At 37.2% G+C, this 25,017-nt stretch overlaps 1 protein-coding gene across 1 annotated transcript in view; it reads left to right on the top strand.

Moving 5' to 3' along the window:
- GPC5 (glypican 5) overlaps positions 1-25,017 on the top strand; it is a 777,907-nt gene that overhangs the window by 281,788 nt on the left and 471,102 nt on the right. The window contains exon 6 of the mRNA XM_075491967.1: positions 3,355-3,475. Coding sequence (XP_075348082.1) covers positions 3,355-3,475 — 121 coding nt within the window. The remainder of the gene's footprint in view (positions 1-3,354; positions 3,476-25,017) is intronic.

Genomic DNA, 25,017 nt, shown 5'->3' with positions numbered 1-25,017 from the left:
TGAGAACTGAGAGAACATTCAAATGGATTTTGAACATCTTTTTGGGATAACTTGAATCTTCCAACCCAAAATGGCAAAGAGCCATTGGTCCACACAGGGTTGACAATGTTGAAAATGTGTAAATCAGAAAAAGGGTGTATTTTCCGTGAGAAAGGAGAATCAATCATTGCCTAGAAAGAAATTTTAATATTAAATAATAGAGCTCCTCTGCCTGGGAAGATATGTATTTTGCCTTTGAGAGAATATGAAAAGAATGACTATAACAGAATGACTAGAGTGGGAGAGAGAGAACCAAATTAATTGCTAACACTTTTTACTGGTAAGTAAATCCAATTATTCCTTATGAACCACAGCTGAAAAGGAATTTAGAGGATGACAGCTCTAAAGAGGTTGGGGAACACAGTTGAAACTCCTAATATCTGGTTCACTCACAAGACAGTATTACTTTCCCAGCGACTTTCCCTCACATGAAAGAAGGGAGTTAGTTCTATGGTAAATATCAGCTGTGCAAGTGTGTGCATTTCTTTGTGGAAATAGCTGAAAAAGAAATAATGGCCAGCCTTGAATGAGTCATTGTCAGATAATTCCCAGATGAGCTAAATTAATAAAATTGTAGCCTAGGCAAGTCTCAACTTCTGTATGGTTTATTTCTTCCTGCATGGTTAGAGAAATGAGTATCATCGACTGAATTAAAAAAAGAGAAAGGGTATTCTTTTTCACATAGTTATGCAGTTCACAGACAAACATGTAATAGTTGGGTTTGCAGTATTTGAAAAAAGGTGTTAATTAAGATTTCTGAGTGACAGAAAGTGAGAACATAGGTTTTTCATGCTGTGAAACAGAAAATGGGAGTACTGTATAGAGAGGATAGCCATAACCTTTAAGATTTTTTTTATAGTGTTATAGTATGAAGAGAAATTGCTGTGTTGCATTAAACCAGTGTGTTGAGTTAAACCAGTTGTCCATCTGGTGAGTGCAGTATTGTTCAGCTGGAAAGGGGAAGGAAGCAATTCCATACTGAATGATCTATTTTGATTTAGACAAATGATTGTGAAAGAAGGATTTTTGAGGAAAACTTTGGAGAAGGTTTTTAGGTTTGGGGTTTTTTTTTATCCTTAGAAGCTACCAGAAGATTTGTTGACCCTACTCAAATTGCTGCGTTAAACATTCCTCCAAGTCTAGGAGGAAGGCTGCAGATTTTGTACACACCCCTATAAAAAGCTTTACCCCATCACTACAAGCTGGCAAATTGCCCCATCACTACAAGACAACACAAAAAGCTGTCTGCTATAGACCAAAATACCACTTTGTGAAGAGTATGAACCATTCATATATTCAATGTGTTCAACAGTGCTATGAAGATTTTTTTTAAACTCATTTCAGCCACCATGTTCCAGTGAACTACATTAAGTACATTAAGCCTTGCTGTCCTGATTGTGCATCATTAACATCTATTCCAAGTAATAGTATGGCTAGTGAATCAGTAAAGGGTTCCATAATGGCTTTTTGTAATGAGCTTATTATTTTTAGTATTTACCTTTAGCTGATACAGTGTGTCCTGAATATCGGATACAGCTGACCATTTTCTCAAATGAAGAATTAATAAAGCTGGAATCTTTAACTTGTGACTAATGCTAGGTGATCATTGCTGTGATAGCTTGATAGATAATTGAATTTAAATTTTATATTATATCTGCTTCCAGTGAACTTGACTGCATGCAGAAGAAATAGAGAGTACACTTGCCCTAAATAGCATATACAGAGCTTATGTAGAAGGTCTAGAATTTTAGTATTTACTGTGTGAAATCAAGTGCTCTAAAGGACTTAAGCGATGAAAGACTGCTGGCTCTTAGTACCTTAAAAGTCAGGGAAAATTTTGCTAAGACTCAGAATTAGTTAACTTTTGAAGCATTTTGCAGAATTTGTAGTCCAAAAAGTATCTTCTTGTAATGCCTAAAGGAGCTAATTTCTGTCACACATATAGAAGGCAAATTGTGCTCCCTGGGACCTATGGAAAACTTAAGAGTAATTTTGTATGACAGGGTTAATTTATATCTATGAGCATGGCCAATGTCATTTTAGGAATGGTATCTGGGTCTGTGTACACTTCCTTCGGAATATTCTCAATTTCACTTAAGGTGATATTTAAGCAAAGATCAAAGGCAAAATGTTGTTATGTTGCAACCTTGCTTTAATGAACAGTGTTTGTTGTTTTGCATACATGGAAGGTTTTCTGCAGAGCTAAGAGGACCTGCAATGTTTTTCATAAAACAGATTCTGCAAAATTTGAATATGCTGCGTTGTCTATGTTCATATGCAGATCTAATAGGCAGGAATTAGGTATTTCTTTACTCCATTCCTGATAGGGTTCTTCCCTTTCTTTTTCTTACAGTGTAGCAGCTGGCAAAATATTTTTGAGACAGAGATATAGAGAGCTATCCTCTTGTAGAGTATGCAGACAAAACCTAACATATGGAGGGTATTTGCATAATGTACAGTATCTGTGATGAGAAGGTAGATATTCAATTTTTCTTGCATAACTTGAGTATTGCATATAACATGGGAAGTTGAATGAAGAATTGCATCTTAATATGCCACAGAATTCTGCTAGGCGGTTAATTTTACTCTCTGTATTTTGAGTTTTGATATATTAGAAACAATGTTCTACTTACTACAGCAGTTCTTTCTTGAATGAGCATATATGTGGTTTCTGTTGCTTCTTTTTTACGTATCTATCTATTAAGTAAATTTTGGCCTACTCTGTACTTATATCAGTTATGTAATGCTAAATAATTTACGCACAATTTGGTTGTTGTCCTGCAATAAATAGTCTCTCTGCATGTGCATTCATGAAAACACTAGGAAACTTCAGGTGTAGTTCTGAACATACAGTGTATGTAGATCTGGAGTTTGTTTTAAAAACCTGAAATGTCATGCATTTAGACAATCACCATGTATGTCATGCATTTAGACAATCACAATGACACAATGTCATACATTTGTCAATCATTTAGACAAAGTTTGTATTTCACAAAACCGAAATGGAGGACAGTCTTTGCACACACAAAAATCATGCATAGAGCTGAATGTTTCTTGCTTCAAAATGTAGATAACTCTTTTCTTGTTAAAGTTTGTTGTAAAATTAAAGCTATAATAAATAATATAACTTTGTGGAATGTAGTAATTATGTTACGCTGTATTTCTTTTCTGTGAAAAATATGTGCACAAAATTAATGCATCTTATTAAAGTGGAATGTTGGTGCCATGAGAGTTAATATGAACTAGAAGATGACTCCCTTAGAGTAGAATAACTTACTAAACCATTTTTGTGTGTGTGTTTGTGTATCAAACTAGCTATACTCATCGTGTGGTTGGCAGTGGAATCAAAGCTCAGTCTGCAAATCCAGAAGTAAAAGTGAAGGGAACAGATCCTGTAATAAGTCAAATTATTGACAAGCTGAAACATGTTATTCAGGTAAGCTACTTTTACCTATAGATATAGTATAGTACTAAAGGCCTCTCCAGTAGTGAAAGTATTAATTTACTGTACATTAGAGGTTAATTGTTGATTCAAGTTATTGCTCAATTCATGTCAACACCAAAACACTACTTGCTCTCTGTCTCACTTCAATTATTAAAAATTATTTAGTTAAAAGGTTTGCATACGGTAGATGAGTGTAGGAAGTAAGAGTCTGGCAGCTGGGCCATTTGTACCTGTGAGTACCACAGGTCAGCATTGCAGTAAGTATACATAAGTACAAACAGTATAATTTAGGGATATTAACTGGGTCCATATGTTTAAAAAACAATAAAACATAATTTCCCTCTTCCCTCTTTACTAAATCTAGGTTCTTTATTAACCAGTTTTGCTGTAAGTTTTTTTTGTTTAAATGCCAGATAGAAAAACTAGGAAGTTTGAACAAGAATAGCACACTGGCTAAAGGAGCTGGTGTTCCTTACCTGATGTACATATCTGTGAGTTACTAAATTTAAGGCTTACAAGGCAGTCAATTGCAATATGGTTCTGCACAATCATAGTACTCTAATATGCTTAAAGGATTACAGTTTTCTTTTGTTACATACTGTACCTATATGCACAGATAGCCAGAACTACAGGACAAAAACCTGATTCTATTGAAAGCAACAGTTATTTTGCTGACAACTCTGTATTTCAGTTTAAAAATGCAAGTTTCCACTCTGATCTGAAGACACAGTGATAAGAAATGTTCTACTGGCATTTCTTGTCAGTGACCCATCTAACCCAGGACCCTCTCATCTGCACTGGTAAAAGGAGAGGCTGCTTAGGGAGGGCATGCAAAGCTTGGCACCTTTATGGTCTCCATTCCCCTTCTCTACCTCATTCCCCAAACATGAGAATTAGAGATACTAGATGGATCTTGCTTGCCTATTGCATTTAGTTTCATCTAAGGACTTGCTTTAATTTTGTTTTTCCATCTTCTTGGCAGCTTTTAAATACAGTTTCCTGAATGGTTTCTGGAGTTGAAATAAGCAAGCCATTCTAACATTACTGATAGCTTCATGATAAACTGTCTTGGCTCTTATTTCTCTATTTGTGAAAAATAACTCTTCTCTGACAACAAAGGAAAGAGTGGTAAAATAGAAAAAAAAACAGAAAAATTTCTTTTCCATCAGTAGGGTTGTTTTCTGGGAGAAGTGGCATCCAGACTGAAGCTCAAAGGCAATCATTATTCCTTCCTCCTTAAAAGAAATATCTTTTGTAGCCCTCCAGCTTCAGCATGCTTTTGTCTCTTTTTCTTTCTTAAAATGGTGACTACAATGGTGAGAAAATGAATACAATTTTCCCTCCAAAGAGAAGCTATGATTTAATTAAGAACTACAAATTACTGTGCAAAGAAAAACATTGCAAATCTTACTGGGTAAGTCTCCAGGCTTTTCATCTGTCAGGAATGCCCTCCTTCTTTGGTATTAAATCTGCACTGTATAGTTTGTGTTTCCCTCTAGAGACTAGGAGTTGTGTTGCTTCCTCCTCGAGTGAGGATCTAAAAGAGTGGAATAGAACAATTCCATTATAAGGCATTTCATTCTGAGAGCTTATTTGCCCTTGTCCCAAAAGACTAGAGTGGGTTTTGGGGAGAAGGACATATAATTTACATACTATGAGTCTTACTAACCTCCAAATATGTTATCTTTCTATGGGATAGTTTCCTTTCTTGCAGCTCTGACTATGGAAATAGGGTCAAGGGATAAAGAGAGCATCAAATTCCTTAGAGACCCGACATATAACTGTTTTTCCTCAGATAAAAGGGCTGAAAAAACTGCAGAAAAAGCTTTCTTCTCTACCATTTACTGTCTGGGAAAGGAGGATGGGGAGCGCAAATTAGAGATTCAAATACAAAAGATCACCTTTTTGTCCTTTGTGATATGAAAAGGATGAATCACATATTAAACTTATGATGGACAGATAAAATAAGGGGAGCTTAATGGATTGTGGTGCTGTCTCAGAGATAGACGGAGTCATACTTAAATCCAGCACTCTATCCAAGCAGTATTACTGCACTGCAAAAGTTTAAATAGCTAATTTAGTAGAAAAAAAATTATTATTTGGCCTGTTTTTCAGAACTAATCATTCCTGAAATCTGTAAAAGTTTATATACTTTAATTTAGCTTTAAGGCGACACAGATTGGCAGGGTGATATATAACTTGCTATTTGTGTAGGCAATTATATATATTTTAATATAAATTCCATGTTGCTGTAACCTTGCTTGTTAAACAAGTACATTTTTGTTATTTAGTTGTGTTTTGTATGTAGCTATTTGCTTTCTGTATTAGGAGAAAGGAAATGAGTGGTAATTCAGGTTGATATGACTTTTCACATCAGCTTTTAAACATTTCAAGATGCAGGATACTGAAGTAGCATTTCTCTCTGTCTCATGATGTCATGATAGGATATGGTCCTTCCTTCTCAACCACAGTCAGAGCTCTGTGCATCAGTGGTAAGTATAGCCTGATTTTCTTTTGCTTGTACAGCCTGTCACGACACCAAGGCCTTCAGGACGGAATAGTCTCTACCACTTTGTAAATATCAATATGCGGCAAAGAATCAAAAGCTTTGTTTTTGGTATGTCTCATAGTGAAAATGGTGAAATGCCCTGAAACGTAATTTAATCAGTGACAACCTGTGGCATTTGTTTGCAGCAGAGGTGGAATTCAATTCTTTAATCAGACACTTGCATTTAAGTGTTTAAGCTTCCCTTATATGTAAATCTAGTCATGGACCTTAGAGCGCTGTTCATTTGGCCATATATAAATGTATGCTTCAGGATAAGAAGCACAGGAGTTCTTTAGTCTTGGACAATATAAAAGGAGTTTGGATACATTGCCCACATGTTGCCATCTACATTGCAGGCACCTGCAGTTAGGTATCTGGTCTGAAGGATTTCACCCTTGTGTCATGTTTCTGAGCCCTTTCCAAGAGGTTGTCAGTTTGAACGCACAAACTAGAAATGTGTCATTTTCTAAGGAGAAATATTTAGCATATACACTGCATCTTCTTATAATGCTACCTTCTGCTTTTTCAAAGGCTATGTTGGACCACATGATCATCAAACCATAAACAAATTTAAAGTCTACTTGAAAATGAAGCCTTTTGCTTTTGCTGGTATCGGAGCTGGGCTGAAGTACTTAGTATAATTTTTTTGTTTGGTTTGCTTTCAAATCCTCTGAAATGACTGTTTTTATTTCAGAGATCTTAGGTACAGTTCAGACAGCCAGGAACTTGTGAAGATACATAAAAACATTTGGGGAGCTCTTAAAAAAAATCTCGTTTTATGATTATATATTCTCTTCTAATCGTTAAAAAAAAAAGAGATGATTAAACTATAGAAGGACTAATTGGAAGAGGATGACCAGTTTTGCATTTAGAATACATAAGTTAAGTCAGATTGAGAAATATACCCTGATTACATTTTGTCCTTCCAGACCAGAAAAAGTAATCCTAGTAAATCCAGAGTAGGAAAACTCTGTTAGAAAGCTTCATTGTTTTCTGAAACCTTCTTTCCTCTTTGTCATCAAAGCAGATGACCCCTTTTCTCACCAATTACACTAAATTTCCCTTCTTACTTTCAAGAATCCCAGAATGAGGACAGGAAGTAAATATTCTGAGATGTAAAGGGAGAGCCCACTGAAGGGAGGGCCCAGTGAGCTCTCAGAAAAATCAGACTGTATATCTTTATTGTACAAATGACTAAATATTATCAAGTAGCAAAAGAAGAACAGATATCTTAAAGATCCCTTCCTGCTCATCTTTAATGTGTACATAAGAAAACAGATCAAAGACCATTCTGCCCTGCATGCAGAAAAGAACAGATGTCTCCTAGTATCTCCTCTTTTCTTGCAAGGTAGATATCGAAGTGCATAAAAATTCCAAGCAAAGAATCAGCTTTAAAATATGTAAACTTACAATGCTTAAACATACTCTGTTTTCTAGGTTCTATTCTACTAAAAACTTTAAACCACTGAAACAAACTTGTTGCATAAGGGGGAGTATCTCTTCTCAGCAGGGTGTGGTTTCTGGCACTTCTCCTTTGTGAGAGGCTCACAGTAATCCTCCTTCTTTTTCTGTAAATAGTGGATTTATCAAAAATCTATAGAAATTTTTGATTCCATTGGACCCTGACTACTATAATCTGTGTTCTGGACTCCACAGGTTCATATTCACAGCAACAAAGTGCAATTAGAGGAACTAACATGAACTCTGCTGAACCAGTCAGTGCTGAAAATGGCTTGACAAAGTCACCTTCTTTTGTAAAAAGCCTTACTTGTACAGACTGGTGTTTTGGAGAGTTTTAAATGATGAGCTCTTCTTCATTCATTTGTCTTCACAGTAGGCAAATGATGGGTTCAGTGCATAGTCTCTTGTGTACTGCAATCTGCAGCTATCACTCTGTCTCGTCCCACTCGGTGGGTTGCGAGAGGGGTGAATCTTTTCGATTCCCCGACTGTTTGAGTACCGACAGAAGCCGATCTCTGCTCGGCAGAGCCGCGTGGTCGGCAGAGTCACGACAATGACCCAGAGGAACAGTCTGGCCAGCAACTTTATTAACTGGCGAATTCCACAAACGGACAAACTTAATGACCTGACGAGTTTAACGAACGAACAAAGGCGATTTGGCAATGGAGCTATTTTCCGGGCAACCCGATCCCAAATTTGCATATATATTGGAAGAGCAGAGGAAGAGAGAAGCAAGGAAAGGAAAGGAGAAGAGAGGAGGGAAGAGAAAGAAAAAGTATCACCACCCTTGGATCCCGCGATGACGATGACGATGACGATGACAGACGTGGCAATCCTCCAGTGGTGGGCGTGCGTGCGCTTCCCTGGGGGGGGCAGGCCTTTTATTAGCTAATCCCGGCCTCCAGGTACGCCCCTTCAGGGCTTACATGGTTCTTGTTCTAGAAAGTTCTCAATCTTCTGCGCAGGCGCTGGGGGAGGGGGGTGGTCGCGAGGGGTCTCTCGGGCGGTCGCAAGCCCCTTCCTCAGATCAACTCTGTGTGACCTCTGGCCATACATGGTCAGGTCTGGCAGGACCTGGAACCGCGCATCCTCCGACGCGCTCTCCACATCCCGCTCTCGCTCTCCCCCATCCCGTGCTCGCTGACCTGCTGTCGCCATGCAAATAGCGCCTCAAATCGCCACAATGTTTGAGACATTAACTCTTTCAGTCTCTCACACACTCTAATGGGCAATCATGATAAGCAAAGTTAGTTGCATATGGCAGCAACAATAATGGTAATTATTTTTTTCTTCCCCTATAATTTAAAAACATGATTCCTTTGTCTTTCCTGCAAGTGCAAATACTGAGGTTATGAAGTAAGTATGATGTTTTGGTGCTGTGATTACCAGTGACTGGACCTTGGTCATTTCAATATATTTCTTCTTTCAGAAGACAATCTCAAAAAGATACTGCTTTTGAAAATAATAGATGTTACTTGGAGCTCGTATTTACAGGTGAAATAAAGACTTCCTTATTTTAGGAAATCCAGCCGTAGTAGAAAATATCCCTATGTCTGTCTAAATTAGGCAGACCAGATCTCCCTCTGGAGATGTCCAGAGGCACCTGCCACTCTATTGACTATACTGGAAATTTAAATGCTTCTATTTGGATAAATAATTTCCTATTTCTAGGTACAGTAAAAGATGTGCCTGAACTTATTTGGAAGGGATCCCGTCTTATACTGCTATATCACTGGACTGCTAGCCAATATACATGGAATAATATTTACTTTCTCCACAAAGGGCTGAAAACTGTCACTAATGGACGTGATGGCTACATCCTTTAAGTGAATAGAGGCCACTACTTCATAAGACATTCAATGTAGGTGACAATCTAATTTTTCCTTTACTACTGGTCATTATTATGGTGTGGTAAGCACTGTGTTTCACCATGTCATCATTTACACACTTACCTAGCTCAAAATGTTACAAAAATAGTGAGGTGAGATTTTGTTTTGACACTGATTTGTCATACTAACAACTAAACTTTCCAGCTGTGTTTTTTAAAGCTTTTATCAATGTACCGCAGCACAGGCAAAATAATACGTGTTTTCGTAAGAGCTGTTCAAGTACATATTGGAAATGGTGATGGAATACATTACCCGAGTCCTCATCTGCACATACAAAGAACCAATTTTTTAAATTATTCATATGCAAGATGTGGCACTTGCAGTTGTGCTTCCCTTTGATCACTGATATCAAGTTTGTGCCTTCTTTAGTGTTATGATAACCATCTAATAGTTAAAATCCCTCTGCCTCTTAGAATAGTTCAAACTGCCATATAAATTTAATGAATTATACATTCTGATGACTGTTGATGACTGAAATGCAATTCTTTCTCATGGAATGAGTGAATTCTCAAGAGTACAGCATTCAACAGTCTCAGATACTTAGGGCCTTAATTTGATACACATACACTCTTCAGTGACACGGTCTTGGAGACTCACTTTCAAACGTTTTTTTCCTTTCTCTTCTGAATTTTTTTTGTTGATATATTGTATCCTGCACTTTGCACCGTTCAGTAACAGGTACCCCACAGAGGTAATTGGGAAGTGAAATTTCAGTGCACTTTGTGCAACAGCCATTCAACATTCACTGGTGTTAGAATGGCTTTCAGCTGTGTTTGCTCCTGAACTGCCTATTTATTATTTTTGTTGCAATAGGAAAGGCTGCCTCACAAGTTTTGTTTTTCATATTACAAATGCATATCTAAATGTTAATTTTGCTTTAGATTTTCTATTTACTGCGTTTTTTACTTTTTAGTTTCTTCCAAAGTTAGAACAATCCTGCAGGTACAGAATAGCTCAGTATCTTCATAATGTTAATTTTTTCCTCAGTGATTTGTTGGCTCTCCCTTTCATATTTGATGTGTTGGCTCCTTCTTTTGTTTTATTTCTGGAATTAATACAATGTTACTGTCTTTTTGAAATCAACCCCTTGGACAAATTCCATCTTTGGCAAGGCATGACAGCAGAGTATGAGAGTGACGTGTCGTATTAGGATATTCTTACTTGCCAGAGAAACCTATTTCATATTTGTTGTGTGAGCTGTTCCTGTCTTTTGGCACATCTACAGAGAGCTGGCTTATCACACTGTATTTCCTTGAGCTCCCTCTGACTGCTAGCTGGTGCTGAAGATATGTTAAATACTTGAATGTTACCATTGCATGTAAGATTGGCATAATTTCTGTAAAGATATTAAACAGCTAGAAATGAGATGGGAACTTATATTCTGAGTTTCACCCTCGTCCTTTTAAAATACACTTCAACTTCCAGCCTCAAAAATACACATTAGAGTGCTGATGCTTTTGTACCATTTGAGAGTGAAAAGGTTTTCTTCACAGTTCTGTGATGATAATGAAGGTATATGCCCTTTTTGTTGCTCACAAAGGTGGTCTTCCTGTATTTGTAAGTCAAAACACTAAAAGTTATATGAATGTTCTGAGATGACCATATGTCCTGGAAAATTATGTGTAAACTCAAACCTACATATAGTTTACAGGTGGAAGACAGAGAAGGAAAAACTGATTAGGAGGGCATGCAGTTGAACCCATGTATCTCCCAGCATTGGGATGCTGAGGGGGTAAATTGAGAAGAACCAGCCACGTAGTCCTTTTTGTCAGTAATTTAAATAAAAACCCAATAACCTTTTTCCTGCTTTGTTTTGTTTTTCACTAACTAGCTTACCAAAGTTATTAAAGGCTAATCAGAGTCCCATTCCTTTAGCACAAATGATCCTTGTTTTTGTGTACTATCTTTTTAAATAGGATTTGTGCTTAAATGAAAAGCTTTTGATTTCTCTTAATGTGAATAACAAAAGGAGAAAAGAGTGTACATTGTACAGAGCTTTCTGGAACTAAGTTTAAGGTTCAAATTTGTGTAAAACTCTAAATGAAAAAAAAATCAAAATCCCTAACATTTGTATTTTTGCTATTTTTTCTTCTTCCATTGCTTATAAAGCACTGCATAGTACACAGTGAGAAAACATACGCATTGATGCAACAGAGAGATACTATCAATTCTTATCCATTTAGTGCTGACAACAGTGGCACAGAAAACAAAACAGCCTTTTCTAGCTACTTAGGTGGATAGTGACACTAACCGAAGTATTCATTATGGTGCAGATGCTCTCTACAAAAGCCTATTTTGTACCTAAATTGCTTGCTGTTATAACTGGTAAAAACTGCTTGTGTTAGAGTTCCTTAGCAAAACAGGAACATTGTTCTATCTTCTCATTTTTAAGTACAATATTAAAGAAAGAGAGTTTTGAGATTTTGGAAGAGTTATAGCTATGACAAACAATATGATCTGGGGCACAGATTTTGTAATGCTTACTTTAGAAAATCTGATCTACTTTACTATTTGCAAAACTGTGGAAAGGAAATTATTTTTTCTTATTCATAATTTATCATTTATGCTCCTTGACTCTCTTAAAAATGGATTTTTTTTTTTTTTTTAATACTTTATTTCAAACTTCCCGTAACTTTGGCTATAGATCTCAAAGAAAACAAGAGGTTTTGTCCCCTTACCCTGTGGAAGTAGTAGCAATTCTGAAAGTGAAAAGGAGCTTCTGATGCCCTTAATTCCCATTCCCAATTTAGAAAAGGAAGGGAATATGTATACTGATATATAATAGGACAGACTAGCGAGTTCAAGAGGGCTTCAGGGCCCTGATGCAGTAGTCACAATGGTATTCACTCAACCTCTCATTAACTTTGGTGGGCTTCACAGAAGCCTAGGGGTCAGTCTGTGAAGACTGGACGTTTTTGATTTCTATATTTTGTTTTGCTATAATTTCATCAGAGAATAGAAAATCCCTTCTTTTTGCAGTGAGGTAGTACCCCATTAGTTGTATAGATGGATGTGACATATTGCATAATGTATAACACTGGATACATTGCCAGGTTTTTAACTAGCTACTCGGTTTGGCAGAATCTGTCATCTGAAATGGCTTGGGATTTTTTTGGGACGTGTGCTTTTTCATTGTTATAAAAAAAGGCAAAAACCTCCTTAAATTTATTGTCTACTTCAATTGTATTAAAGGGAGAGGAAGCTGTCAATGCCTAGTTTCATATTTTATTTGGATAACTTATTTAACCTCTGTGATGTCTTGTGAGAAGAAAACTGTTATAGGAAATGCACTTAATTTTGAGTGTACACTAGTTTAACAACTGTCTTGTCTCTGAATACTTTCAATAGAGGATTGTTTTAGGGAGTGGTATTGTGGATTACTTTCGCTGTTGGCCTTCCCATTTAGAGAATCAATTGTTGCGCAACACCAACCGTGCCACTTAGCATATAATCAACTAGAAATGAGTTTAGGAATTCAGCTTGCCAGTGTCCTGCCCAATGGGATCTGGATTTGTGTGAAGAGTATCTCTTCTTATGATTGAAGAACCACATCCTTTTTTTCTCATGTAAAATAATAACTGGACTTTGTAGAGATGCATACAAGCCTCAGCTACTTGCAGTACAAACAACATTATTCATTGTCTTTTACATTCATAGGTAAGGTTGACAATGAACCAAAATGCAAGTGTTATGTCTACAACAGACAATAAAACAGGAAGGACATATCCTACTAATAGATTTTTTTTTGGTAGGATATTAGTATTCACTGGTATTTATACATTAGAAATTATAAGAATATCACTAATCTGATTAGACTTTAATACAGTACAGTGAATCTTACTTAAACTAGTAAGTTTTGGGACTGCCTTAGCTCATTTAGCTACAATCTGCTAACTACACTGGAATACATACATGTCCAGTATTGTGAAAGTTGAATAGCTGTTTGAGTATCAAATTGTAGTCATACTGGCTTGTGCTGTTCTTCTACAGCAGTAGAACTACTATTTAGTTAGTTTCTTTACAAAATGTATTTTGCAGTGGGTTGCAGTTTGCTATAAGATATTTTTATCCTAAATGTTGTCTGAAATATTAAGCTAGTTTGTTTTGCAAATATTTTATATGCAGCTTTGAATAAGCTTGATTACTATTAAAAAGATTGGCTTAATCATATGAAGAGAGTTTAAGTATAAGAATTCAATCAGTCTTTACATTTGAACTGTTTTCCCAGATTTGCGCTGTAAAATACTTGAACAGAAGTGATTCTGGAGGAAGCTGCATTAATTGAAGCTGTTATTTGCATCCAAACAAATACCATTTGTGGTGGGTTGACCTTGGCTGACTGCCAGATGCCCACCCAGCTGCTCTCTCACTCCCCCTCCTCAACAGGACAGAGGGAGAAAATAAGATGAAAAAGCTCATCGACTGAGATAAAGACATGGATATCACTTACCAATTACTGTCATGGGCAAAAATGACTCAAACTGGAGAAAATTAGTTTAATTTCTTGCCAATTAAAAGTAGAGTAGGGTGGTGAGAAACAAAGAAAAAACTAGAAACACCTTCCCCTCAGGTCCCCACCACCCACCCCTTCTTCCCAGACTTAACTTCACTCCTTCATTCCTGACTCTTCTACCTCCTCACCTGAGCGGTGCAGGGGGATTGGAAGGGGGGTTCTGGTCAGTCCATAACACTTAATCTCTGCTGCTCCTTCATCCTCACATTTTTCCTTTGCTCCAGTATGGGTCCTTCCCATGGGCTGCAGCCTTTCAGAAACAGACCGCTTCTGTGTGGGCTCCTCTCCACCAGCCGTAGTCCCTGCTAGGAGCCTGCTCCGGTGTAGGCTTTCCACAGGCTGCAGCTTCCTTCAGGGCACACCCACCTGAAACATGGGGTCCTCCATGGACGGCAGTGTGGATATCTACTCCACTGTGGACCTCCATGGGCTGCAGGGGGACAATCTGCATCACCATGGTCTTCACCACGGGCTGCTGGGGAAACTCTGCTCCAGTGCATGGAGCACCTCCTCCCCCTCCTTCTTCTCCGGCCCTGGTGTCTGTGGGGCTGTTTCTCTTGCATTTTTCTCCCTGCTATCTCCCACAGCTGCTGCCCAGTGTTCTCTGCCCTTTCTTAAATACGTTTTCCCCGAGGTGCCACTATCTTGGCTGAGGGCCTCAGCCGTGCCCTGCGGTGGGTTGGTTGGAGCAGACTGGAACCGGCTGTGTCCTGCACTGGGCAAGCCCAGCCTCCCCTCACAGAAGCCTCCCCTGCAGCCCCCACTGCCAACACCTGGGCACCTGTACCCAATACACCATTATAATACCTACTTCTGAAATCAATATGCTTATTAGGAAAAGGTTCTTCACCGAGAGGGTGGTTGCTCACTGGAACAGGCTCTCCAGGGAAGTGGTCACGGCACCAAGCCTGCCAGAGTTCAAGGAGCATCTGGACGATGCTCTTAGTCATATAGTTTAGTTTTAGGTAGTCCTGCGAGGAGCAGGGAGTTGGGCTCGATGATCCTTATGGGTCCCTTCCAACTTGAGATAGTCTATGATTCTATGATTCTATTATATGAGTAAGATAGAGGAATATTCCCAAACTGACACACTTGGAACAACATATTTGGCAAAAAGGGACGAGAAATGTAGTCTTTGATAGCAAATGAGACTTTGAAAGATTTAAGTAAAGCAGGGAATTAACTCTTTAGTCAGAAGGGAAAATCAAATTAGTGGTTTTAACTTAAAAATTTGAGAAGCAGCTTATTGTTCCTGTTAGTATTAATTAATGACAGATATAGTCTTTCAATATCATAAAAACATTAAGAAAATAATTTGTATGCAAGCAAACTCATTAAAAAGATAAAAAAAAGAGTGGAGCAGTAACTGGAATTACAGTAGGTACCATTAAGACCTATGTGGCATATAAAGTGGCATAAGGTCTCATCAGTACTATGGAAATTACTGAGTTAGCAGTTCCTCTAAGCTGATGTATGAAGGGAATAAGCAAGATAACTGTACTGTTTGTACATTTGTACGTTAGTGCTGGCTGATCGGTGCGTTCCCTACGTAGGTTTACTGGGTGTGGATTCTGTACAGCAGCAGAGATCAGTTCAAAGATAATCGCTTTTCTGTAAGTGTTGATAAAATGGAAATGTATTGTCTCTTGTCAGTCCAAGTGTCACAGCTGAGGAAAACACTACTGTGTGAACTCATGCTTTATTAACACCAGGTAATACACATGGGAACAGTCATCATAAATGCTATGGCCATGAAAACAGGTTGTCATCAACTACAAAAAAAAAAAATTAGGAAGCAGGCTTCTTTCTTTATCATCAGTGATCATAAGTCCATTTCTTAGAACAGTGCAACAGTCACTGTGCAAAACTATGACATCTAAAAGAAAACAGGTACCACAGTAGCACAACACATTGCAAAAAGGAAATGCAGAGCTATTTCAGTGGTATGCAGTTAACTACTGAGAGAAAAAAGTTTATGTCCACAGACTTTCTGGCCTGAAAAGTTATACATCCTTTTTGAGTATATTGAATGTTTCCTATTTGAGACAGGCTGTTTCCTTTTAGTCGCAGTCCTGGGAAATCCTCCGAGTCAGTGGCCTGTGGACAGCAATACAGAGCAAGTCATTTGCTGCAGGCATCATCATAATTTGTTCTCCTTGTCAGTCTGTACATTAAGCAATGCATTCTGCAGGCCCAAGAAATATCAGTCTGGAAAACAATCTGTTGCTCTGAAATCTCATAAACAGGAATCCCATGTTATCTATGAGGGCTATTTGTTGCCTAAAGAACTCATTTGCCTAGTCTTTTGCTCTCTGTAAGTGTAGGAAATTGTAGAAAACAGCAGCATAGTATGGTGCATTAAACTGCTTTTCACTCCTGTGTAGTGTGCATGTGAAATCTATGTGGGTAACACAAACAATATTTGAAACGGTACCATATATTTTAAGGGCACAAATTTTGCTCAGCAAAACCCTGGTGTTGTCTTGAGGGAGTCAGCCAGCAAGTGGTTGAAAATCAGAACAAAAGGAGAAGTATATGTTGTGCATGAAGCCTCAACAAAACTGTTCAGGACTGTGGATTAAAGAGAAGTGTCAGAAACAAGCTGTGCTATGCAATTTTTAATTTACTTTTTTTTTCAAGAGATTATACAAGTGAATACAAATATGTTCTGGCAGTGTACGGTTATTTGTTAGGTTTGTGATTAGGTTTGTTAGGTTGTCTCCAGAAAGAGAAATATTACACTGCTCTGTATTTAACTGACTGATAGATTTAAAAAAAACAGAAACAAAACAATAAAAAAGCCTGATAAATATGCTGATTCTAAATGCCTTCTAAAATAAGCACATAATAAAAAAAATGCATTCATAGAAGAAAACCTGTCAAGATTCATTACATATATAACAAATCATAACTTTGATAGTAATTAGGTTGAATAGACATTTATATATCTCTTTTCAAGGCAGGTTGGTTACTACTTTTGAAAAATATTTTTCAAATTTTGTCTTAAAATTTATAACCAAACCAATCTTGATGTACTTTATTAAACAGATCGTGCAGTCTCATTTAAATTTACTTTAAAGCGCCCATTCTTTTAAATGACTTTCCAAGTATCCTAAAAGTAATAGTACCTTATTTGTTGGCTTAAAACCAGCATACTTGCCAGTTCCTTAATGATCGTAAATTTTCCTGCCTTTTGCCCTTCTTAACCCTAGTCTGTTTCTGATTGCCCTTATCTTTGAAAGCAGACAGATGAAAGTTTTGGGGAAGAGTGAGACGTTCTGCTGTCAAGGACCCATCCTAAGTTGTATGCAAAGTTCATTATCTCCATCCCTGTAGGTCATACTTTGTAGAGAAAATGAAGATACCTCTTTCTCCTTCCTACCTTGGAGCTGGTGATAATTGTAGGAAGTGCTGTTCCGGTAGTGGGACATTGATGAGGCACCTCTGCTTCCTCTTTTCCCTCGGCTCTTTTTGTCTAGGGGACTAGTTCAGCTTGATCTATAGACTGCCTCACTGCACTGACATAAACAGCTATAGGAGAAAAAAAAACAAACAACAAAGAGTGAACTGGATCTGTAAAATACTTGTAGAGAGAGCCCTAAAACAATCCCGTTACCTGTAATTTCTTAAACACAATATATAGACCCCAGTTTTTCATGTATGATAATGTTCTGATTAGAAGCTTCTCTTCTTGTAAGTTGCTTGTCACTTCGGTCATTAAAAGTAACCACTATCCATATCTAGTGTTACTTGACATCTGATTACCATATAAATCTGTTCATAGGTACACTGGCCCATAATCCAGGCTGTGCAAATCACAAAAGAAATTTTGTGGAGACTAAAGGCTTTTACTGATAAAAGTGCTGTAAGGTCATTTTAGATAAAAGTTTTTCTTTCTTTTCTGCCTGTTGATGGGATGTATATAGCCAGTGAAGAGAGAAATATCCTACCCTTCTTCCCTGTAGTACTATACTTCTATAAAGTACTATTTTCTCAGGTCCAGTCTCCCCTTATGAGCTTCTTGTTTTTGTTCCTGACCCTCCCCAGTTCCTCTTCCTATCTTCTTAAATAATCCCATGGTTTTCACCTAATTCCATAAAATATTTCACTGTTGTAGTCAGCATTTCTTTTAACGGATTTCTGCCCTTCTGTGTTTCCCATTGGTATGCAGGTCTGGGACAATGACAGCCCAACTCAAACACAGAAATGTTGCTTCTCAGTCAGTCATGACTATAACAGAAAGAACTAGTTTTAAATATCTGAATTAAGGTCTCACTGTTAGCTAGTAACTATTCATACAGGAAAGTAGGAGGGAAAGTGTGTTATAGCCTCTGTGAAAACTTTTGGCTTGATTGTGGTGAGAGGTAGGAATGCATTTTAAAGTGCAAATAATGAATAACTATGATAAAATCACAGTGATAAGGTTGAAAGAGGTTACAAAGTTCAAATTCTGTTATCTTAAACTGTAATTTCATTCTTAACTTAGCTGCTTTGCCCTGACTCTGCCTTGCAACAGAACTATTTACTCAGGTCTATGATAAATTTGTTTTGTTTGAGCTTTAATGTCAAAGCACACAGATCTGTACAAACACAAAATTGCAGCACAATATGTCAATAAATATAACAACATTACTTTTTAGTGAGAATATGCAAACTTCTATATCAGGCCTGTGTTGCAATAAGGCTACTGTTCATAACACTAGCCATCATTACTTTCTTTATTTCTTCATCTCCTGATTTAACACCCTTGTAATATGCAGAGATGTAACAATCTGCTTTCCAAGGAAGTCTCATACCAATTTTGAACAGTTAGATATCGTCATAACCCAGGCGCATGACACTCAATAGTGTCATTGAAGTACTTCAGGAAGTGCTTTTATTTATTATAACAATTTGATCCATTCCATCTGTTCTTCTCCACTTTCCACGTGACTATTGCTATCCTCTATCTTATCTTTCACTAGAGGTCCTTCTCTAAACCTCTGCACCTCTGTGCCACAGTTCAACACTTTGTATCTAGTACATACTTTATAGTAGCTCTCAGCTTTCCCCCATTCTTCTGTTTAAGCACTCCTTTACAACCTTTTTGAAGCCTTGTTTGAAGTGCCAGCCATCTGGTTTCCTTTACAGTTCAGCTGAACTTAGTCCCTCCTGTAACAGCTCCCTTCATTTCTGAAGTGTCTCCTGTTCTTGATGAATCTGAATGTTTTTGACTTGCACTCTTTCTTCAGTTGTAGATTAAAGCTTTGTCTCTGTACTTCTATTTTTGGCCCTACATGTGATACTAAAAGTATGTCAGTAAATGCTACTGTGGAAGGCTTGGTCTTCAGTTTTCTTCCTAAGAGTAAATGTTGTCTCCAGAGCCTTTTTTTTTTTTTTTTTTTAAATCTACATGTACCATTAATTTTGTACCAAAAATTGCTCTCCAGCAATTTTTAGATATCCTATCTAGACAACTCACAGGATGCACCACAGCCAGGTAATTTAGTGTGATTTCTTCTCTGGCATCACACACTGAACTATTTGCCCACCATTTCAGCCTATCTCTAGTCCCTGTAAGGATCCCTTATTCCAGGGAGAGGATGACTGCAAGAGGATGAAGAGGATCTACCATCAGGATTACTTTTCCCCTCAATAGCTCACTGCTGTTGAGGTTGATTTCTGGTGTTACTAGCTCAGAGATGAGATTGCTATATCCAGGTGTTCGCTATGGGCTTCCTATGAGAACGTGCTCCTTAGCAACACTGGAGATGAACGTTCAAAGAATACTGTTGACAAACCTCTCTGTCTCCCTGAAATTCTTCAGTTCACCAACTTGGACTCAAGAGTCAAGACTTTGTCTCTTAGGGCTATGGGCTGCTTATGCACTGCATTCCCATCTGGTATCTGCCCCAAAGCAGGTAATCACGTAGATGTATGATGGATACTAAATGCAGTTCATTGGAAACTCTACTCCATCTTGCTGAGGGTCTGCCTGAGGGCGTGAATGGCTTAATGTACTTCTGTGTCTGATTGATTCAATCGACTTCTATTTATGTGACCAGCCTCTGAGTTTAAAGAGAGAGAGAATGTTTTTGCTGAAATTTGTTTGCCCAATTCCCAGGCTCTGGAAGTGCTGGAGCACTTCTTACTCAAGGAAGTAAAAAGGTAGGTTCTTTTCCTGCCTTTATATTTCTGGCAGCTTATCAGAGGAGGATCAATCTGAACAGCTAGCTCTCATGTATCCTCTTTATTTAAAATATTCTGCTTTCCTTAAAAGGCCTTTTAATCTTGTTAACTCTGTTATGGTCAAGGAGACATAAAGCCTGTGATCAGGAAGACATATGGCTTTTACTGTGCAAGGCTGGTGGAGGACTATGCAGATATTGGAGTCACCTACAAATTTCAGGAATATTTCTTATTTTCTTAACCATGACTATTATGAAATGGGCCACTATGGCTAGGAGTCAAATGGGCAGTCAACCTCTCCTGGAATCCTTGATGTGTTTGCACTGAAGAACATGCATTTACTGAACCTTGTAAGAGGACTACCAGATAAGCCAAAATATGAACCACAAAATACTTAAGATCCTTTTGGAGACAGTCCACATTTTTGTTCACACACAGAATTCCATGTATTTAGTCAAAGGGGCTAAGATCAGAAAGAACTTAGGGTGTTCAAATCTATTAAGCATCTCCTATAATAGAAGTTCAGTAGCTACAGGCTATAGCTGGAAAAATGCTAGGAATGTCCAGTCATGATATTCTAATTCCAGTATCACAATGCAAAAAAAATAGCATTGTTTATCTAGATATCACTGGAGTACTGGGAAAAAAAATATAAAACTGGTGAAAGCCTTGATTGCCAAGGAGTAATTAGTTACTACGTATAATATTACAATTGCATTTGTTATTGCTTATATTGCTTATCCTGACATTCTGTGCAGGTCCTTCAAGAAACCACTCATTAAATTTGTTTGATTTTCTTTCATCCCTTTTAAAGAAGTCTGGTTTGAGGAAATTGCTAAGATCAGAGTGTAAAGTTAGGATATAGCTGGTGAAGTGCAGACATCTCCATTTAGATAGTTTGCAGAACATACTATAATAATCAAGGAACAGGCTTGCCTCCTTTGGCAATTCCAGGGCACTGGGTTGGTCAGATTAAAGAGTCTTTTTCTCTTGGATGACTGTAGTTAAACTCTGCAGATGTTACAAACAGACATTCATGTTTTTGGTGTCTAGAATTAAGTAAAATTAAACCTAATATAAGTGTCAGTTTGATGTATCTTGAGAGCATACATGTGAAGAGGTCACCTCAAAAAACTTCAGTTGTAAGAAAATTATTTTCATATACATCAGTAAAAAGATTTTTATATTCCTATATAGGAGGACATCTCCAGTTAGAAGCATTTGGGGGACAGAAGTTTTATCAAGAAATGATGGTGTCTGAAAACCTAACAAATAATAAAAATGACAGTTTTGGGGAATTTTGAGGAAGCTTTTATTTGGAAGTTTTAAAAAGAGAAAAAGTATTGGTTTTAAATGACCATTTTAATTGAAAAGATTGTTTTAACTTCATCTACTTTTCACTTCCTTCTTCTGTTTCCTATTTAATTCAAGTTCTAGTTTTTCCTAATACTGTTTTTCAACTTGAAGGAAAAAAACCCCTAGAAATAAATGATTGAACAGAAACAAAAATCTATTTAATATTTTTCTTGAAAAAAAGTAAGTGAAAATGTTAATAAGTGAAAAATATGAACAAATAAGAAGCTGTGAGTATTTAAATTCTGTTCTATTATTTGATGTTTGTATAATACTTTCTCTTAAAAACTTTTTCCCCTCAGACATTCTTTTGATTTTTTATTCTGTATTTAGTTTTAAAAAAGACATAACTGAAGATTTTTAATTTTGACAAACTTGAATATCTTATAATGAATTGCATGTCGGTATAATTCCCTTTTTTTGTGTGTGTTTTCGTTATTATTTTCAAAATAGCAGTAGCCTGCATTTTCTTGAACATTCCAGAATTTTCAGTTGAAGGCCATGTGGAAAAAAAAAGCTTTCTATGACTTTTCTGGGAAAGATTTCAAATAGTTGCCTTCTTCTTCTTCTTTTTTAACTAATATTCACAAGAAAGGTATTATTGCTCCCCATTGGGATATTTTATTTGATGCTGAGACTTCACTAGTGTTGTGTATGAAATTCACAGAATGTGCTGTCAGGATCTCTTATAGTGCTTTTGAAATTCTGATTCCTAGTTTTCTTTCATGTGCTGTGAATTATTAATCTTTTCAGTTTGTTCATGGCTTAATGGTCTGTCCTTTGTGTTCTGCCAATTTGTCTGTCTACTCAATTAATATTCAAATTTTTCTGAACTGCCCAGCCTGCATGTCAGGCCTGAACCATACTCTCTAGGTCCCTTGAATGTAACAATCTGTGTTTACCTATCTCCTTATGCCCCAGGTATAAAATTTTCCACCTTAAACTTTATCTTAGCCTGATGTGAGAACTGATAGCATTACCCCCAGTGGTACTTATTCATTGTCTTCTGGAAATGCTGTTGAGAATCATCCTCCATCCCCTGCACTCCAGTTGCCACCAGGTTCTCAATCCCGTTACTCTTCATTCCCTCCCACTACAAACAGGCTTTTGTTGGAAGAGCATCATTAGTGGGATGAAATGCAGCTTTCCCCATGGCACTAGTGGGCAACTGCTACAGAGCACCCTCCTGGCTCAGGTAACTTTGAAATTGTGGGCAATGGAGAAGTAAGGGGAAAGAAATGTTTCTTAAGAACCTAGAGGGAATGTATCTGGACATAAAGGTCTGTAAAATAAATAAAGAAATAAAAAGTGGAGCAAGTGGAATATATTCTTTTTCATCATTAGTGGTATTAGATGTTATTCGTAACAAACCCCCTCAAACAATTTTGAGAAAATGTTTTGGCATTTTTAACTGCTGATGATTCATGTCATACCAAAAAAAGTCTTGTTCAGCTTTGTTGCTGTTGTTACTACTAAATAAGTTAACTTTGCTGTCCTTTGTCTAAATGAGCCTGAAAATATTCTGAAAAAATGGAAAAGGCCTGTTTTAGGAGCAGAATTCATGGGAGTGTGTATATTTTGTGGATTCTGATTGCAGTAGTGAAATTTAGAGGCTATGTCTCGTAATACTTTTAAAAATGTTTTAGATATTTTTTCTGATATAAAAAATTTGAGTCTGTTTACAGGGACCAGCACGACAAATTACAGGAAATTATTTTCCTTACTATATACTATTTCCAGAATTTATAACTAAAAACCCATTTGATTACTTTCAAGGCTATTGTCCATAAGACATTCTGGTATTGCAGATCAACATGGAATGTCATCTGTAGACCCTGAGATTGTGTTCTTTACCTCTGTAATTCTATATTGTACAGGAATGTGTGGCTCAGGTGAAAGGCTTAATTTTATAAAATTCTTTTTAATGCTACTCAACTTCTTTCTCTTTTCACCTTCCTCCCCCTTTCTCTCTCTCTTTGGTTTGCCAATGCATTTAAAATAATAAGTTTCAAGCACTACAATAATTATTTTTGTCTTACATTTATTGCTTTCTAACTTGCATGACAGTTTCATTATTCAGGGTGTGAAATATGCAAGTTCCTTCAGGACAGGAAAATAGTATATTGGTATTGTGTGTGTTTCTAGAAGAAAAAAAATGACATGAATAGCTGTCATTCATTACTTTGATATTGAAAGCAAAGTTGTAGCCTGGGCTCAAACCATCTTGCGTCATTTAAATCGATTGCTGAGACTTTCCCTGTAACAAAGGGAAAAAGGTACCTCTAGAGGAAATTCAGACTTGAGATGGTCTGAATCATACTCTAGAATGCCTCATTTTTCTATTTTGGCATCCTGTTTTTCTATTTTGGCCTTCCTATTTTTGGCATCCAATGACCACAGTCCAAACTGAGATATCTTTCTTAGATATATTTGGCCAAAGACACAGAATCTCATTCATTGTGGGCAACACCAAATTGTATTTGCATCTGCTCATGTGGACCTTAGCCAGCTATCTTTCACAAACAGATTGACCACTTTTCAGCACCACAAAAATCCTGTAGGTTCTTAAAACCTATTAGCAGCTCCCCAGCATGTAAACTTCATTAAAAACCTCTGATGAGCTGATATATTGGGAGTAATTTGAGTATACTTAATTAACTCAGGATATATTTTCATGACACAAAGCTTTAGCAGATATACCAGTCTTAAGGATTCCCATCTGCCAAACATCTCAGTGCTCTTTTCCTCATTCTTGTTTGCAGAGTCTTTTGTATAGCTGGTTTGGGATGATTTGGAGGGACGAATAGGCAGGAGAGGATTGCTTTTAGCCAGCTCTGATCTGCTATGCAGTATGGGACCCCAGTTATCTCAGGACTGCTGAGATAAGAAAACAATTTTTTAAACCAATGATGTTGCATACGACATCCTGTGATTCCAGTGAATTAATTACAAAGAAGTGGAAGAACAAGGCTGAGACCACATTGGATCACTTTGCTAATAACTTGGTCGTTACAGTGCTTGCCCAGGAAATGTAAAACCTCAGTTCTAGGTGATTGTAAAGCTAGGAAAGAATGAATCCCAAAGTCATTCTATAAAGAGCTTGGGATTCTATAAGTCCCAAATGGAATTGATGGAATGATTGAGTTAAAAAAAAAAATCATAATATTTATAAGAACAAAAGTTTACAATAGCAATCCAGTAATGTATTTATTCAGAGTGGGGTATGTAATCTGTTTTTCAAGAAAGAATACTTTAATTATGGACAAAGAGTAAGCAAAGAGAAAATGTCGTGTCACTCCACTACGGTTTTTGTACAGTCTAAACCTTATTCACCTAAAAAGATGGTACACAAATGGGCTCTACCTTACTAGAAGGAATCTAAATGTAGTCCTGCATGCTTTGCTGCCAGGGACATCAGGTGATCATTTCCCATGTTACTGAAGTGCTTTAGCTACCTTGAAAAGCTTTTTGACATTTTAAATTAACATACTGCTGAAAAAGATGTAAGCCATTCATACACAAAAGCTCTGTAGCTAACATTTTTCTTTTTCAAAAGGGAAACTGAAAAAATTAGGGATATGAAAGCAACCCTGCTGAGAAG

This window comes from Mycteria americana, chromosome 1 (assembly GCF_035582795.1).
Source record: "Mycteria americana isolate JAX WOST 10 ecotype Jacksonville Zoo and Gardens chromosome 1, USCA_MyAme_1.0, whole genome shotgun sequence".
Classification (NCBI taxonomy): domain Eukaryota; kingdom Metazoa; phylum Chordata; class Aves; order Ciconiiformes; family Ciconiidae; genus Mycteria; species Mycteria americana.
The sequence above is the reverse complement of the archived record's forward strand: the minus strand, read 5'-3'. Positions and strand labels throughout refer to the sequence as shown.